Source organism: Vombatus ursinus, unplaced genomic scaffold, assembly GCF_900497805.2.
Source record: "Vombatus ursinus unplaced genomic scaffold, bare-nosed wombat genome assembly UNPS02014802.1, whole genome shotgun sequence".
Lineage (NCBI taxonomy): Eukaryota > Metazoa > Chordata > Mammalia > Diprotodontia > Vombatidae > Vombatus > Vombatus ursinus.
Window position 1 is genome coordinate 26503485 of NW_020954580.1, and position 17716 is coordinate 26521200.

General features: G+C 38.0%; 1 protein-coding gene across 2 annotated transcripts in view; it reads right to left on the reverse strand.

Annotated features, from left to right (window-relative positions):
• The window catches only part of GTF2F2 (general transcription factor IIF subunit 2), a 165591-nt gene that overhangs the window by 20380 nt on the left and 127495 nt on the right, over window positions 1-17716 (reverse strand). For both annotated transcript variants that reach the window (XM_027873527.1, XM_027873526.1), the window contains 2 exons: window positions 13020-13119; window positions 1920-2063 (listed from right to left, as the gene is read on the reverse strand). In XM_027873527.1, the coding sequence (XP_027729328.1) occupies window positions 1920-2063; window positions 13020-13119 (244 nt within the window). The remainder of the gene's footprint in view (window positions 1-1919; window positions 2064-13019; window positions 13120-17716) is intronic.

The following is a 17716-nucleotide window of genomic DNA, read 5'->3' on the forward strand; positions in this document are numbered from 1 at the left end:
TCTCCAGGCAGTCATTCTCCCTTCTGACAACTTTTCAGTAAGTTTTTCTGATATCTAGCCTGTCTTTGTCTCTTTGTACCTGCCATTTATTGGCTGAACAGTACAAGGTTATTAGCCCCTCCTTTCTACGAGTGCCCATCAAACACCTGAGGGCAGCTGTCACGCTCCACTTCTCTTTTCCAGGCTAAATATGCCGAGTTTCTCAACTTGATAAATTGACAGAAAGCCTACCATTCCTCCTGAGGTCATTCATTCCATTTTTTTGGGGAGCCCTAATTATTAGGAAGTTTTTCTTCACAGCAGTCCAAATTGCTTCCTCTTGAATTTCTACACACGGATCCTACCTCTGTCCAAGCTGAAGAAATCTAATCCTTCCATGTGACAATCCTTCAAATAATTAAAGACAGTTTTCCACGTTCCTTTCCAGATGTTGCTGTCCTCCATTTTGACTTCTCTTTTCCAAACTAAAATACTTCGTTCCTTCAATAAGAATCTGAATAGGATATGATTTCAAAGTCCTTCTTGAGCTCAATCAACTTTAATAAGTTTTGTTTTCCTCATCTTACAAATGAGGGCAATACCCATCGCACCTTCGTGACCTACATGTAAGGTGGATGTGATGATCAAATGAAATAGTGTACGTAAAACCCTTCATAAATTGTAAAGCACTACATAAACATAAGCTGTTACTGCAAGTACTCATGTGTCACAATTGTGAGCCTTCTAGGCAAGTGAGATGCTACCACCACAGCTCTAGAGACAGCTCTGAAAAAGCTTAGGAACAAAACCCCACAACAATTTCACAAATAAGTTACGTGGAAATTTAAATTTAAATAAAAAAAAACTATAGGAATTTTAGTTATCTCATTAAATGTTCCCATAAAAAACTTTCAGAATTTAAATTTTCTGTTATATAGTGGAGAAATTCATTATTCAGGAAATTGAAATGCTGAAATAACTAGCTAAAATCACAGGAAATAAAAAGCACATACAAAGCAATTCTTTCCGTGGTTAGGGAATCACCTTGAATGTAAATGCAAATCCATGCAGCATTGGTTACAAAAAAGAGCTACAGTCTTGTACTTTAGAGAAAATGTAGGAGCTCTGTGCCTTTTAAATAATGTAACCACAGCTCTAAAAACACTACTCAAGTAGCAAGGTGAGGCACGTTTTGTTTTGGAGGAGAAAGGCTGTGGAAGAGAGCAACTGGGAGAGGAAAGCCTGTGATGAACAGATACTGACAATGAAGGACTTTATCACAAGTTAAACAGGGTTAATTTTTCGGTTGCTTTGCTAATTTAGGGTGCTCACTAGTGTAAAGATAGGAGAGAAAAACATCAATCATTTATGAGGAATTGCTGATATTAAATATATTGGGGTTTTAGAAATGTTATTGATTTCATCTATAAAATGACAACTGGATTGCTCTCCAAGCATTAGATGAATTCCTTTACATTTGTATGGTAGCAAATTTCTCTGAGTATTAAATGTAAGAACAGATATGAATGAGATTATCTGATAACATCCCAAAGATGCCATGTTCTCTAACAATTATTATTTGTAAAATGCTTAGCATAGTGCGTGGCACATAACAAGTGCTATATAAATGTTAGCTATTATTATTACTTGTCCACATGCAAATAATACCAAATAGCTAGTGATTTAAAGTCTGGAAAGTAGTTTACAACCCTGAAAAGTAAGAGTTCTTATTATTCCCATTTTACAGATGAAACTGATGCTCAGAAGAGATTAAGTGACTTGTTTGGGGTCCCGCATCTAGGATGTGTCTGAGGCTAGATTTGATTTCAGGTCTTCCTGCCTCCAGTTCCAGTGCTCTCTCTCCCCTGTGCCATACTTCAATGCTTGACAATGTTTCGGAACAGGTCCCAGGAACAAGATCAATGGGAAAATACACGTACCACAGGCTGCTTGGTGATGTCCACTAAGTCCTTAATGTTGTAATACTGGTGTTTTTCAAAAGCTGAAAACAACATGTCCAAAACCTGCTGCTTATCCGCTCGAGCTCGCTTCCCGTCTTCTTTCTTTTTCTTCTCATATTCAATCTGTTTAGAAAATGAAACGAGTGAACACATACATTGGAGATACTCTCTAAAAATACAGTCGTTTCAATTTTGTTTTCCACGAACAAGTTCTAGTGTCAGTAAAGAGTTGGCACACAGTAAAGGCCACTGAAAGGAAGAATTGGTAATAAGACAGCCTACAGAACATGAAAAGGATCCCTGGCCTTTCCACACTTTGAACTATACAATTCCTCTACATATATGATCATTTTGTCAGAGGTACCACTTTGGTTTGTCAGAAGGGAAGCAGAATGATTAAATTAGTTTCTTTTGATAGTGAAAAACTTAGATATATCTTGTAATTAGGGATTTCAAATTAGTGATAAAAATTTAACTTAAACCACTCCCTGAAGGATCTCAAATACTTAAAACACTAATTAAATTAACATTTAAAATTCCCTTGACGTAAATTAGGAAAAAATAATGTCGGTATATATCATGTAATGCTGCCCTGACCAATGCTGTCTCAATAACATTATTAATATATAACCAAACTCTAATGTAAGATGATGAATCCCTGTTAATTGGAAGGTCATGGCTGTGCATCTTATGATGATGAGCCCCACAGATGTTAGTTCCTTTGAACCTCATTCTATTCACTGTCACCATCTTTCTTACTGGATATGTATTGTTCCTACTGAAAAAATTTAGCTCCAACACAGGCCCTATATTTTTGTAGTACCAAAGAATCCAAGTAGACCGTGCCAGTATTTTTCCATCATTTAATTTTTTCAACTAACAAAAACCTATTTAATTTTATTCAACTAACAAAAATTTATTTTCTTTACCTTCTACTCCCCCTCCTCCCCAAAGAAAAACATAATTTTTGCAACAATAAGGATTAATCCTGTTTGCTTGAAATGAGAGGTAAGTGACTTGACCAATAACTTTAACCAGAGAAATGAATTTGGATTTCTTAATATGAAGACTCGCTGACCTAGTCAGGGGAGCTTTAAACTGAAAATTGAGAAGAAAAAAATGTTCAATTAAAACTCATAGTTTTCAAAGGAAGAAATATTAGTGATAGAAATTGGCTTCATTTGTCTATGTACCAATATACAAAGTATAGGTAATAATGGAAATGACATTTAGTAGCAGAGAATAAATAATACAACTAATAAAATGGAAGTGTATGACTTGCTCAAAAGAAATGGTTTTTAAAGAAGATGTGGGAGGATAGCGTAGGTTTTGTCTAAAAAGATACACTTGCATAAGGATTCATAAAAGCCCTGAAGAGAATACTTGGGACAGGATAAAAAGAGAGAAAAAAGAAATGATATTGTTTGGTGAGTGTAAGGCACATGTCAAACAGCAAACATGGAGGCATTGTGGTACAGGAGGAGAGAGGGCCAGCCTGCACCTGGCTTTGATGCTAGATCTGATTCTTGGTTGCTGACTGTGTGACCCAATTTCTTCATTTATAAAATAAGGTTAATATTTGTGCTACTACCCATCTCATGTAGTCTGTATAATTTTAAAGAAGTGAGCATACAGACATGAATTTCTAATAAAATTCTCAAGAAACTAACATGATCCCAATAAGAAAGAAAAGAAGATGGATATGTCTAAAGAGATCCATGTAGAAGCAAAGGAAAGGCAAATCAATCAATCCAGATTTTAAACGGAGATTTGTAGAAGACAGAAGCAAAAAGAGAGAAAAGAGCATCAGGAACAACTAGAGGTTGACAATGAACCCCAAAGACCAACAAAGGGACATTTGTATGTGAGAGAGAGCTCATACTATGTACCTGGGGTAGACGGGGCAAAGAAAACAAATGAGAGAGACAAGGAATTACTCTTCAACTCTCAGTACATTTTTGTTTTCTCTGACAAGGAGATGCGGATATACAGAACAAAAATAATTAATAGAGAACTGAAACCTGAGTTCAAGACACAGGGCCAGATGAACTATATCCTAAAGGCAAAAACCTGGCTTCTGTGACTGCTAAGCCCAACTGGTGACTTGACTTATAAAAGACTGAAAGAAAGAGAGAGGTGTTGTAAGCCTGATGTCCTGATTTTCAAAAAGGGAAAAGGGTGGAGTTTGAAAACTATTGGCCAGCAAGCTTGACTTTAATTTCTGGATTACACAGAAAATCAATGATAAAAAGGGACAGTTTATGAGTATTTAGAATGGAAAAGTAGTGATCACTAAAACAAGTCATGCTACAATAATCTCATTTCTTTTTCTGACGTCATTACTAAGCTTGCAGATTGGAAGAATGCTATAGCTAGAACTATATACCTAGGTTTCAACAAAACATTACACATTCTCCTGATAGTTTTGTAGAAGGGATAGATTATTGTAGGATTGTCGATTTAGAGCTGGAAGGAACCTTGGAGCTACCACGTCCAATACGGGGTCACAGAGCTAGGAAATGTCTGAGGAAGGATTAGAAGTTGGGCCACTCTTCCTGACTCCAAGCCCAGCCCGCTATCCAGTGTACCACTTAGGTGGTGCTGCTGGTAGTAATTTAACTGTGTCTGGAGCTAAAAAGCAATCATAATTATTCCACGTAAACTTTGAGGACATTCTTTAGAATCCAAGGATTTCCTCTTGGTCCACTGGTATTTAACAGTTTTAGCACATGACTTGGTTGAGGGCATAGAAAGGAATGCTTGTCAAATTTACAGCTGATGTAAATTTCTCCTCACCGTGGCTCAACTTTCTGACCATCTCTACCTCAGCAGAAACTTGGACTCTATACCTATTCCCTGTGCTCTGATATGTGAGCTTTTTTGTCTTATCTTGTGGGAAGATTAAGCCGCCACACAACTTCCTACAGTCTCTTCATCATGCTCCCAAGAGGGTACGCTCCCTCCTTTCTCAGCACTTTTTTCCATGTGGTCTTCCCAGAAAAGAGTGCTCATGGTCACTCACAGACCAGAGCACAGGCCAGGAAAGAAGTAAACACCTCACCCCTTATCATACCACCTTAGAAGAAATGAAAATTTACAGGTCTCTAGAAGTATCTCTGAATACAGCTGCACAAAACCTCTGAAGCTTGGGACAGTACATTCTCCACACTGGAAGCAGACCCCTACCTTAACAAAGAGTTTAAAACTCAAGTAATTGGCTGGGATCATGAACAAAGAAAGGTCCAAAAAAAGTCAGACCACAGAATTTTTCTTTAGTAACAAAGAAAATCAAAATATACAACCAGAAGAAGATAACAAAGTCAAAGCTCCTATATCCATGTGGTCTTCCCTTATCAGAATGTAAAGTTTTGAGGGTAATGACTGACTAATCTTGTTTGTATTTTTATCCCCAGCTCTTAGCACAGCACCTGGCACATAATATGTACTTCACGGACTCATTCTCATTTTCTCTCTCTCACTTACACCCCAAACCCCCGAGAGTTGGAAGGGATAAAAAACATGCTGAGTGACAAGAGTCCAAATTCAATAAGGATCTCAATTTAACAAAAAAGTAGAGAGAATCTAAAGATGAAATTTAATGGAGATATCTATCAAGCTGAATTTTTTTTAAAATCTACTTCACAAAGGGAAGTAGAGTTAGAAAATAGTTTATGTGAAAGTGACCTGCAGGTTTTATTTCACTGTAACCTCAACATGAATTAATAGTGTGACACGTCAAAAAAAGCTAAAGTGATCTCAGGCAGCCCTGTGACGTGGCTTGAAGGAACAATGGATGTTTAGCTAGGGACAAATAAGATTTAGGGGCAACATGATCACTGTCTGTAAACTCCTTAGGGGTGAAGATTATTTCATTCTTTATATTTCTGTCACTAGAACCTGGAATACAATGGGCAGGTAGGTGGTTTAGCAGATAGAGCACCAGGCTGGGAATCAGGAAGACTCATCTTCCTGAGTTCAAATATGACACTTACTAGCTGTGTGACCCTGGGTGAGTCACTTCAGAGGGCAAACCTAAGAAAAAAGATGGAAGTTGCAAAGAAATATTTTTTAGCTCAACAGGAGAAAAATCTCCTCACAATTAGAGACTTCAGTGGTAGTGAGTTCCTCCTCACCAGAGTAGGTTTTTAAGTGAAGGTTGAGGTCACCTGTAGGGGGTTGTGTTAGAAAGAATTCTTATACTGGTATGTGATGGCCTAGGTGTCCCCTGAAGTGTCCTCTAATTCTGAATGTAAATGTGTATTTTATAGCCAAAGAAGGAACCCCCAGGCATGTACCCTAGAATTGATTTTTAAAAGTTTAGATACGCATGATCAGAACCTTTAAAAAGGAAACTTGCTTGAAAGGGATGTACAATTCTTAAAATTTAAAAAAAATTATAGTAATGCAGAAGAAAAGTGTGTGTGTGTGGAGAAACTCAAGGATCTCTGACCTCAGATTTCAAATGGTTATGTATAAAAGACAGCACTTGTAGTAATAATATTGTTGAAATGAAAATTCTAAATTTGAAAAAAAAAAAGGGAGATTTTAAAAATGCTAATGACAATAAAAAGGCATTTAAAGGTTTGTTTGGAAGAAGAAGAGGAAGGAATAAACCCACTACTTGAGGTACCTAGTGCGATGTTCACATGTCCTAGAGAAAGCAGAACTATTTAACTCCTATTTTGTTTCTGTCTCCTTAAGGAAAATAATCCTTACCTTAAAGTGGAAAGGGCAAACAAATTTGATTGGGGGTGTGAGAAGGTTTGGAATTAAAGGCCACCGACAGCTAAGAAGATAACAAGAGTGAATTTAACTCCTTCAAATGAGTTCAAGCCTAAAGGTCCAGATGAATTACATCCCAGAGTACTGAAGGAAGATGCAAATACAATTTACTGACCTGCTTACTATCTGTAATCTGAGAAATTGTAGAGAACAGGAGATATAGTAGATAATTAGAGATGAAAATGTTCTTGGCAAGGTTTTGTTAAATTCAAGATTTTTAAAAATTTAAGTTCTTCTATTCGGCTGAAATTTGCCTCCTTATAATTTCCACTAATTGGTCTTAGATCTACCCTGTGGAACTATGTGAAATTAAATCTTATTATCGTTCCACATAATAGTCTTTCAAATATTTTTGCTAAGGGAGAAAAAGGAAAGAATAAAAAAAGAGATAGGAACGTTATAAAGGGGCAGATGGGATAATAGTTCACAGAAAGAAAGCAGATCTGTTCGACTCTGATTTTTGCTTCTGTTTTCTCTTCCAAGGATAATCATCTTTGGACTGAGGAGGGTAAAACAAATATTTAATGGGACTATTGATGCCCAAGACAAATAAAGAAAAAGTAAGAGAGAACTTATTGGTTCTAGAGGAGTCAAAATTCTCAGGTTCAGCTCAAATATATCAGGCATCGAAAGAACTAGCAAGTATAATTGATGAAATACTATGAGTGATCACTGAAAAATAAATGGGAGCCCAGAAAAAAGGATGTGAGGCCTAGAGAAGAGAAAAAGTACAGCTCCAAGTGTGAAAAGATGGAGAGGAGTCTATGAACTATAAGTGAAGGGGGCACAAAGCACACACAGCAATAAATATGACATAGGATATGAGAGGCAAAAGAGAATGAAGTGCTCAAGGAAAACTTCAGGAGGGAAGCAACATTTTCAACGGGGCAGAACAGTGAAGGCTTTGGAGGGAAAAAAATACTTAAGCTGAACTTAAGCTGAAATAAAATATTTTTGAGAGAAAGGCAGACTCAAGAGGAGTCTGGAAAGAAATCTTGGAGTCAGATTATGGAACAACACGGGTGTCAGGCTAAGTAGTCTGTACTTAACCTTAAATGCCTGAGGTAGCCCCTGACAGTTTCTGAACAAGGCAGTCGCATGATATAGTAGAAAAAGTGCTGGACTGACAGTCAGAGGATCTGGGTTTGAATCTTTGGTCTGTCACTACCTGTGTGACCCAAGATAAGTCATTTAACCTTTCTTGGCTTCAGTTTCCTCAACTGTAAAATGAGGGGGTTAGACTCAATGACTAAGGTCCTTCTTAGCTCCAAATCCATGATCCAATGATTTATTAATTAATAAGATTATTTTGGCATCTGCATAAAGAATGGATTCAAGACGGGAGACAATGGCTAAAGACAGCAGTCAGGAAGTGATTACACTAAACTACAGGAAAGACAGATATGGAGACTGAGGAGTCATCTCCATCTCCACAGAATACTGTGGATAGTGAACCCTGGGAACAGAAGAAATCATCAATGGGGAGAAATAAGAGATAAGGGCTGATGACAGTACCTTGGAAGGAATCTCCTACTTGGAGGACAAAGAAGCAGATTATAAAGTAGCAAACAAGACTGAGAAAGAAGAGTAAGACATGTAGGGAAACTAAGAGAGAACCATGTCATTTAACTCATGGGAAGAGAGTATATACAGGAAAGGGTGTGCGTGTGTGGGGGGGGCAGGGTTAACAGTGTTAATGCAAAAAAGTTAAGAAAAGAGGCCTAAGGACACTACATCAGACTTAGCAATTAAAAGGCCTTCAGTGACCCGTAAGAGCAATTTCAGCAGAACAGAGGGGTCAGAAAAGATACTGTAAAAGGCTGAGTGAATGAGTGATAGGAAAATGGAAGCAATAAGTCAAGATTACCCTTATGAATTTGGCAGTAAGGGGAGCAGAAATACAAGGTGACAACTTGAGGGGCTGAAAGGGTAAAGGAAGGCCTTTTAATAATAGAAGAGCATATTTGTAGGCAGTACAGAAGAAACCAGCAGTTAAAGCAGAGAGGGTAGGATGGAAAGAACAAGATTTTGCAAGAGACAGAAGGGGACGGAATCTCACTCCCCTCTCCAAGTCCTCTAGGTGAGTAGAGAGGTAAGCACTGTCAAAGAGAAGGGCTATCTTCTCCTCTGAAATAGGAAAAAAGGAGGAAACTGGCAAAGATGAAGAAGCTAACATAAAATATCCTCAATATAGCATGTTGTGATTGAATTTTAACAAAAGTGTAAAGTGAGGCAGATCTCTGCGCAAGGTAACATTTATGAGCAGGGACATGCGACCTGTCAATAAGTGGGTCAATGGCTTCCATTAATGCCAAAGACCCTGAGCAAAAAGGATAGTTCCCCTTTTATAGGTTTGGGGACTACAGAACAAAGAAGTGACATCATGGAATTGAGGGCAACATGACTAGTTACACAGCTGAGCTGCAGGGAACAACAGGATTGGTTAGTAGTTTGGTAATGGGGGCTAGCAACCACCTCTCTTCTGTCATGAGACTAAGAAGTTTTCTTGGTTTAAGCCCAGGTGTGAGATAGTGGTCCAGACTTTTGGACAGCAAGTCAGATATCCTTGAAGGACAGCTTGGTGGAGTAACGATAATGCCCTTTCTGTTCAAACATGTTCCCCAAGGTTAGAAAAATTCCTTGAGGCAAGAAAGATGAATTTTAAAACCTAACCCATTATAGGCCAGCTGAACTCTGAGCTAAGTTCAGAGACAAAGAACCAATTACAGAACAAAATCAATTACTTGTAAATAAGATCAGTACGTAAATGATAAAGGATCAATTTTAATCTTCTCAAGCAGAAGGGGAAGTTTAATATGAGAAAGGGGCCTGCAGTAAACCGAATGGCTCAATAAATAATATGATAGTAGGTTAGCAATGAATAAAAGGATTCTATGCATCAGGGGGAACTCTGGTAAAGTTAGATAACATGGTTTGTAGTAAACACAGTCTGAATGGTTTAGTAATAACCTTCAGCAGCATTCAATGCCTGGGAAGTAGTAGTAGTAGCAGTAGCAACTAGCACTTATGCAGCACTTTAAGGCTTGCAAAAACATTTAAATATATCAATTCACCAAGAAGCCTAACAGTTCATGAATTAGCAGCACAGAATGTTAATAGTTAATGCACTCACTCAGTACCCTCTTCTCTCCTCCAAGATTGTGCTTTGGGCACTCAGCAATTCCCTGGCTGCTGTTGTAGACTCTGTTAGCATACCCTGCCCTCACCTTCTATTCAATGGCAACAAGCAACAGAATTCTACTGGGCACACCCACCTGTGGAGAAGGGAAAGGTGAAGGATGCCATGAGCATGCTTGGGGTGGCAGGGCTCAGTTACAGACATAAAGAACAGAAAGAACTGACAAGATGCCAGCATGTGTGTGGGGCTGTACCATGCTGAAAGGAAAAATGATTGATATCTAGTGGGAACCAGTCCTGTCTCCATAGAGCAAAGACTAAGGTTAGTAAAAAGGGAATTCTTCAATGTGGGAGGAGGCTGAGACCGTTTTCATGTATAGTTCCTAAAAGACATGCCATCACATGGGAAGGAGTCAGAAACTGAGCAACGGGGGAATATAAAGAAAAGAAAACAAAAGGGGAGGGAAGGGAAGGGAAGAAACATTTAGTAAATTTTAGTATCTACCATGTGCCATACACTGTGCGAAGTGTTCTACATTTACCTCATTTGAACCACCGAAGATCTCAGGAGGAAGAAAACTTAAGAGCACAAGCAGCTAAGTCAATAGAAGATATTAAAACAGAGAGGAAGATGGCTAATAAGACATCTAAATGACAAGTGTCAGTAAATAAATATTGCAAAACAAAAGAAAATTAAACCACATTTAATGAAATAGACAATTTTCTCATTTCCCAACAGAGTACAGAACCATAGCAGGATATCCCTGAATGGTTCAAGAGAGAAATAAGAATCTTGAAAGAAGTTAAAAGGAAACAAATGGCAGAATTCACTGCTTGCACAACAGAAATGAGTAGAATAGAAAAATTTCAATTCATGATGGTGAATCTATACAAAGAAGCAACAGAGATAATGAATGACTAGGATTAGAAATATACCAAAATCAAAGACAACTTAGAAGAGAAGCCAAAAGCAGCAAAATTTTTAAAAATCATGAGTGCCCTATAAGCAAATCACATCATTCTCAAAGACAGGATATGTAGAGACAACTTAAGGATCATAGATCTCCAGTATAACATTACAAATCAAAAAACTTGAACACTATAATGCAAGAACAAGAAAAGAGTCCAGAACTTCTGAACACAGAAGACAAAACACTAACTGAAAGAATCCACAGATTGGCTCTAGGAATGGAATGGGCAAAGTTGAAGGCCAAAAGACTGATCAGAGAGAGGAATTTCCTATTTTAAGATCTTAGAGGTAGAAAAATTTTGGGTGGTGTTTTAGGGTTGGAGAAACTGATGTACTGGTAACCTTTTTTTAAACACCCTAGGGAGCATGAGGTAGTAGGAAGCAGCAGTGGGAAGTAAAATGCCTTAATACTGGGTATTGGATGCATGAGAGAAGGAACAACCATTGGAGAGGACAGCAAAGGACACGGTAGCTTCAAGAGAAAGCCAAGTCTCAGTTAAAGTCAGAACATGTAAGGGATATCACAGAATGAGACAGAAGGTATAGGATAGTGAGTTAAAAACAGAGTGGGATAGAGCTCTGGCCTTGGAGTCAAGAGGACCTGACTTCAAATCCAGCCCCAGACATTTGACACTTACTAGCTGTTTGACTCTGGGCAAATCACTTAACCCTGATTACCTCACTAAAAATAAAAACAAACAAACAACAACAAAAAACCACCCACAAAACAAAACAAAACAAAAACAAACAAACAAAACCAGAGCAGGAGATCCAGAAGTCACAGTGGAAGGAAGGGGAGGGATTAGAAATAGGTAGAAACATAAGTGTGGGGAAAGAGATTTTTGCTAGGCAAATCAGAAGAACAAGAGGGATTTGGTTGCCATAGGATAGGGTAAGTAATAAGCAAGAAAATGCTTGGAGAATAAATCAGTTTGAAGCTTCTAATGTTGATATGATGGTGACTAGAAAGATTTTTTTATTAATATCTGGGCGTAACTTACCTTTTATTATAAAACCGATTAAGTACATTTCTTTTAAAAAGTAATGAACTTATTAGAAAATGCAAGTTAAAACATCTCTGTGGTTCTACCTCATACCTATCAGACTGACAAAAATGGCTGAAAAAAAAAAAACAAAAACACACTCCAAAAACTTTTGGGAGTGACTATGGGGAGACAGGCACAGTGGTGCATTGCTGGTGGAGTTAACTGGTACAATCATTCTAGAAAGCAATTTGAAACCATTTCCCAAAACACGCTGAATTTAGTGCTGCTGCTATTACATCTTCACCCTAAAGAAATCAAAGAAAGAGTTCTTTTCTTGTTTTAACAAAGGACCTAGAAACAAAGCTGGAGTCTATCAACTGGGAAATGGTTGAACAAAGGATGGTATGCTTTTATAAACACTGATGAAAAAGATGATTTCAGAGAAACCTGGGAAGACTGTTATGACTTACTGAAGAGTGAAGAGAGCAGAACTAGAACAATTTACAGAGTAACAACAGTACTGTGAAGAAAAACAACACTGAAAGACTTAAGAACTCTGATCAATGCAATAAGCCAGGACTATCAGAGAATCAAAGATGAAACAATCCTTCCTGACAGAGAATGAGATGGACTCAAAGAGTTAGATGAGACATAACGTTTCTGGATATGGCCAAGGAGTGGATTTATTTTGCTTGACTATGGATAATTTGTTACAAAGGTTGTGTTTTTCTTTTTTCATTTGTAGAGGACAGTGGAATTAGCAATCATGTCACAAAAATAAAGAAGAAAAAGAAAAATAGTTATTAAAGAACTTAAAAAGATACACAGAAGGGAACAGAAGGAAGTTCAGAAGGAAACACAAACAGGAGAACTTTGAATTTGTTGAATTTATTATGTACTTAAAAAAATGAACTGCATGTAATAGACATTTGTGATTTCACATTTAATCCTTTTTTTCTCTTCTGTTTCCTATGTGGAGATGCTACTTCTTGGAGTGCTTAAGTTCAGGATAAATTTATAAATAAGTTTATAAATATTTTAGAATTTTAAAAAAGCTATAAGGTTTCCCCCTCTGTATCAAAATCAATGCTGCCTATCTATGAGCAACAGTTTAAAAAAGTTAAGCTACACCAGATTTCTAGTTATCATAAGGCATAGGAACAAAAATAGATTGGAATATAGAAAGAAATTCATAAAACTTACATTGTATTGATGATTAGCCACTGGTTTAAAATTGGTTGTAACAGCTTTATCCAACTGCTGGGATAATCTTACAGGTTTTGAAGATTCTTCTATTTGTAACCTGAAAAATGGAGGAACCATTGTATTAATGGTAAAATGCTGCCAGTTTATAAAATTACGTCCATAATTCAGCTGATAACAACTATACCTTAATATCGCAAGACAAACTCAAAGGTATGCCAGCTTCAAAACGAAATGTAATTTAGTACCTATGTGACGTAAGTCTAAAGTAATATTTGATTTTCATTTGTGGATAATGGAATTTCTCTCATTACTTTATGTAATTATACCTTGTAACTGTTGTCTAAGACTTAGAATGCAACAATTTTCAAAATTTTGACATTAAAATTACCTTTGGTCAACAGACTCAAATTAATACTTTTTAAAAACATATTAGGCATACTAGTATTCAATGGATACTCACTGAAGCTCTATATTTAAATTAGTGAAGTTAGGAAGATGGGAAGGTTTGGGGAGAAAGATAACAAGTTCAGTTTTGGACACGATGAGTTAAAAACATATGTGAGACATCCACTTTGAGACGTCCAACAGGTAACTGGTAATGTGAGACTGGCGATTAGGAGTCGGGTTAGGATGGACAAACGGATCTGAGAATCATCTGCACAGAGATGGTAATTGGATCTATGGGAGCTGATGAGAACACCAAGTGACACAGTAAAGAGGGCCCAGGACAGAGTCCTCAGGGACACCTGTGGCTAGAGGGCACGACTTGGATTCAGCAAAGGAGTCTGAGAAGGAGGGGTCAGCCAGATAGGAGAACCAGAAGAGAGCAGAGAGGGTCAACAAGAGTAAGCAACAGTGTCAAAGGCTGCAGAGAGATCAAGAAAGATGAATATTGATAAAAGACCTTTAGATTTGGCAATTAAGAGACTACTGATAATTTTGGAGAAAGTAGTTTCAGTTGAATGATGAGGGTGGAAGTAGGATTATAGAGAGTTCAGAAAAGAGAGTAACAGAAATACAGGTACCAATTATAGACAACTTTCTCAAAGAAAGAAAAGGGAGGACAAGTACAGGACAATAGCTATTCAGGATGAGCTGAGCAAGTGAGGATTTAACTGAGGATGGGGGAGGCATGGGCACATTTGTAGGAAGCAGTGAAGTTGCTCGTAGACAGGGAGAGACTGAAGGGTACAGATGATAGAGGTGGTAACCTGCTGGAGGAAACAGATACAATTACCAAGAATAAAACAATTTCTACTTGAAAGGAACTTGCATCCCATGGAAGTACATATAAAAATAGAAACAATATAAACATAAAGTAAATAAATACAAATATGTACAAAGTAGTAAAATACAAGGAAGATTTGGAGGAGGGAACTAGTGCTTGGGATGATTAGGAAATGCTTCATGCTTAAGAAGGCGCTTGAGTTCTCAGTGTCTTAGAGGAAAAAAGGAACTCTGAAGAGGGGGTAAGATGGGAGTATGTGCTAAGCATTTGTTATGGCCAGAGTAAAAGCGCAGTGACAGGAGATCTGAGTGCTGTGCATATGGAAAAGAGAGAAAACCAGTGTGGCTATGAGTCTGGAGGCATTACAGAACCGAATCCACGGCCAAAAAGCAAAAATTATGCATCCACAACACAAAAACATTAAGATGAGATTCAGAGTAACACAAATTATTTTAAAGTTATATGATCAAGATTGGAATCCAATCCATCAATGTTTATTTGAGCACCTACTCTCGTGTAACACACAAGATGGTATTGTGGGGGGTACAAAATGTAAGAGAGCTCCTATATTCAAGAAAAACAGGGCAGTATTAAGGAAAAGATTGGAAGTCAAAAGACCTGGGTTCAAGTCCTGCCTGCACCACTAAGTGCTTTTGTTTCTGGGTTTCACTTAGTTTCTTCATCTGAATAAGAGATGATCTCTAGGGTCCCTTTTATCTCCAAAAATCTATGAGTTCACAATCTAGTTAGAGAAATAAAACAAAAGAAAAAATGTGACTAATGGGTCAGCAGAAAAGATATTACAAGGCAGTATCCAACAGCACCAAATGAACTATGTGGACAACTGATGTTAATTAAGTTCAGAGGAGGGAGAGAAAGACTGGGGTGACCAAGAAAAGTTTCATGGAAGAAATGGGATCTGGAATGAGTCTGGTAAGACAGAGATAGGACAAGTCAGAAGGAATGACAAAAAAAAAAAAAAAAAAAAATCCAGAATCAGGAAAGCACAAAGCATGTTTAGTAGGCAGTGAATAAATTTGGTTGGTTGGAGCAAGAAAAGATTTTTATGTGGTCAAAAGAGAATGAGTCCCCCAGTTTTCCATTATAACTCAGTTCAAGGAAACCCCAATTAATGGGAACTTTCAAGCAACTAGCATCATGGGAAACTTAGAAATCCAAGTTTCAGGAGAATGTAATTAAGTACCAAATTTCTATGACATTTAATACTTATTAAAGTTTATTTTCAATCTTCTAATTTTCATTATTAGGGATGATTTTTAGAAAGCCAAGTCCACAAATATTTGAATGTTACCTTTATATTAGTAAAGTGCTAAGTGCTGCTAGGGAACACAAGAAAGTACTCTACCATCAACAAGATGACAATCTTTTGGGGCAACAAGTTATACACAGGAAACAATAATAAAACAATAGAATATACGGACTGAAGGCTAAATCCTACCAAACTGCTGTTTGGTACGCAAAATAAGGAACATGTTGGACTTGACAAATGATTGAATTTGGGAGAATATAAAGGGTATCTGGTACAATAGAAATCACCTCCAAGGTTTTAAGACTGGGAGGAGGTAGAGGAGTATAGCTACCTATAGTCATGGGAAGTTAATGAACAGGAGATAAGGAAATGTCTTTTGCTTATCAATCAGCAAAGATTTACTGAATACTGTGTGTTAGAAGTCAAAGCTGACACTACACAGCACAGCCTCTGACACATTAGGAAGTGCCTTGTTTACTGTTGACTGGCAGGTTGTAAATTTGGGTCACTAAAAGTACCCTCGACAGAATGTAGGTGTTCAGAAGATGGATGGGTTTTAGAGGAAAGATGATTTTTTTTTTTGGATATGTTAAGCTTCAGATGTTTAATAAACATTCAGTTCAAAAATTCAGTGGGTGGTTGATGATACGGGACTAGAGCTAAGGACAACAAAACACCCCCCATACCCCCACACCTCCCTGTGAGTTATCTCTAGGCAGATGACAGATAATTAAATCCCTGGGAACTATAGGGGTCATTAAGTGAGAAAGTGTAGAGAAAAAAGGGAAGGGGGCCCAGGATGTGGCCTGGGGTACACTCACAGTAAGGGAGGGTGATACAAATGATGACTTGGGAACGAAGATTAAGAAGGAATGGTCAGACAAGGTAGAAGAGTTAAGCATCCTGAAGGAAACCAATTGTATCAAATACTACAGAGAAGTCAAAAAGTTTGAGGACTGAGAGAAGTTAATTAGATTTGGCAATTAAGGTATAATTAAAAGTTGAGAGGGGGGAAAGAATTCAAAGATCAATGAAAGAATCATGTTCCATATCATATCTATTGAACTGAATCAACATGTAATCAAAAGAATCCTGAGAGGAGATGGTCCACTCAAGAACACACATGTTTGGAACTATGACTACTTGGTACCATGTTCTGAAAACACATCCCAATTCATCTTTCTCCTGAAGCCCTCTTCCCCTAATCTATCTTCCTCTGCATCACAAAAATCATCTTTCATGTTTCAAATAGCTCACTTTACCATTTCTATCTTTGGGCCATCCAATAGAGGCACATAGTTCCTCTTTCTCATAAGAAACTATTTCTTTCACATTTATTATATAGTTTGGGCATTCTTTTGGGTTTCAGTATGTTTGAATGTTTTGTTACAAACATTAGCTTATATTTATCTTTCTCTGTATTTGCATTTATTATAGGTTGTTGCATTTTGATTTGTGTTCGGATTTTTTGATTCAGGTTTCTTTTTGAAATCTTAAACACTGGAGCCAAGATGGCGGAGGGAAAGCAGTGACTTGCTTGAGCTCTCCCCCCAAACCCCTCCAAATACCTATAAAAATGGCTCTAAACAAGTTATAAAGCAGCAGAACCCACAAAAAGACAGAAACAAATTTCCAACCAAAGACAGCCTGGGTGGTTGATCAGAAAGGTATATCGCGCCAGGCAGGGAGAGGAACGCAGTTTGACATGGGCGCACAGGCCGCAATGAACCAGGCGCAGGCCTCAGAGGACTGAATCACGGGCAGCTGTGGTGGTTTCCAGACTTCTCAACTCAGGAACACCAAAGACAACTCAGAACGTCAGAGGGAAAAGTCTGTGGTGAGAGAGGAGCTAGGTCTCAGCCACAAGTCTTGAGCGCGGCCCGAGGCCATGGCTGTTTCCTGAGCTTCCCGCCCATAGACTGAAGGGGAATCAAGTGGCTGATCAGAGGGGGGATTGCAGGGATCTCCTTGCCAGTACTGAGGCAGGAATCTCTTGTTTTACCAGTGCTTGGATCTGGGTGACAGTTCTGAGGGGCGGTCCTGGGGCGAGGAGGAATGCTGGTGTGGTGGAGCTTGTTGAGGCGGTGGAGAGGAAACACCTCGCCCCTTATCATAGCACTTTGGAAGAACTGAAAATTTTCAGACCCCTAGAAGTATCTGAAAACAGCTGTACAAACCCCTGAAGCTTGGGACAGT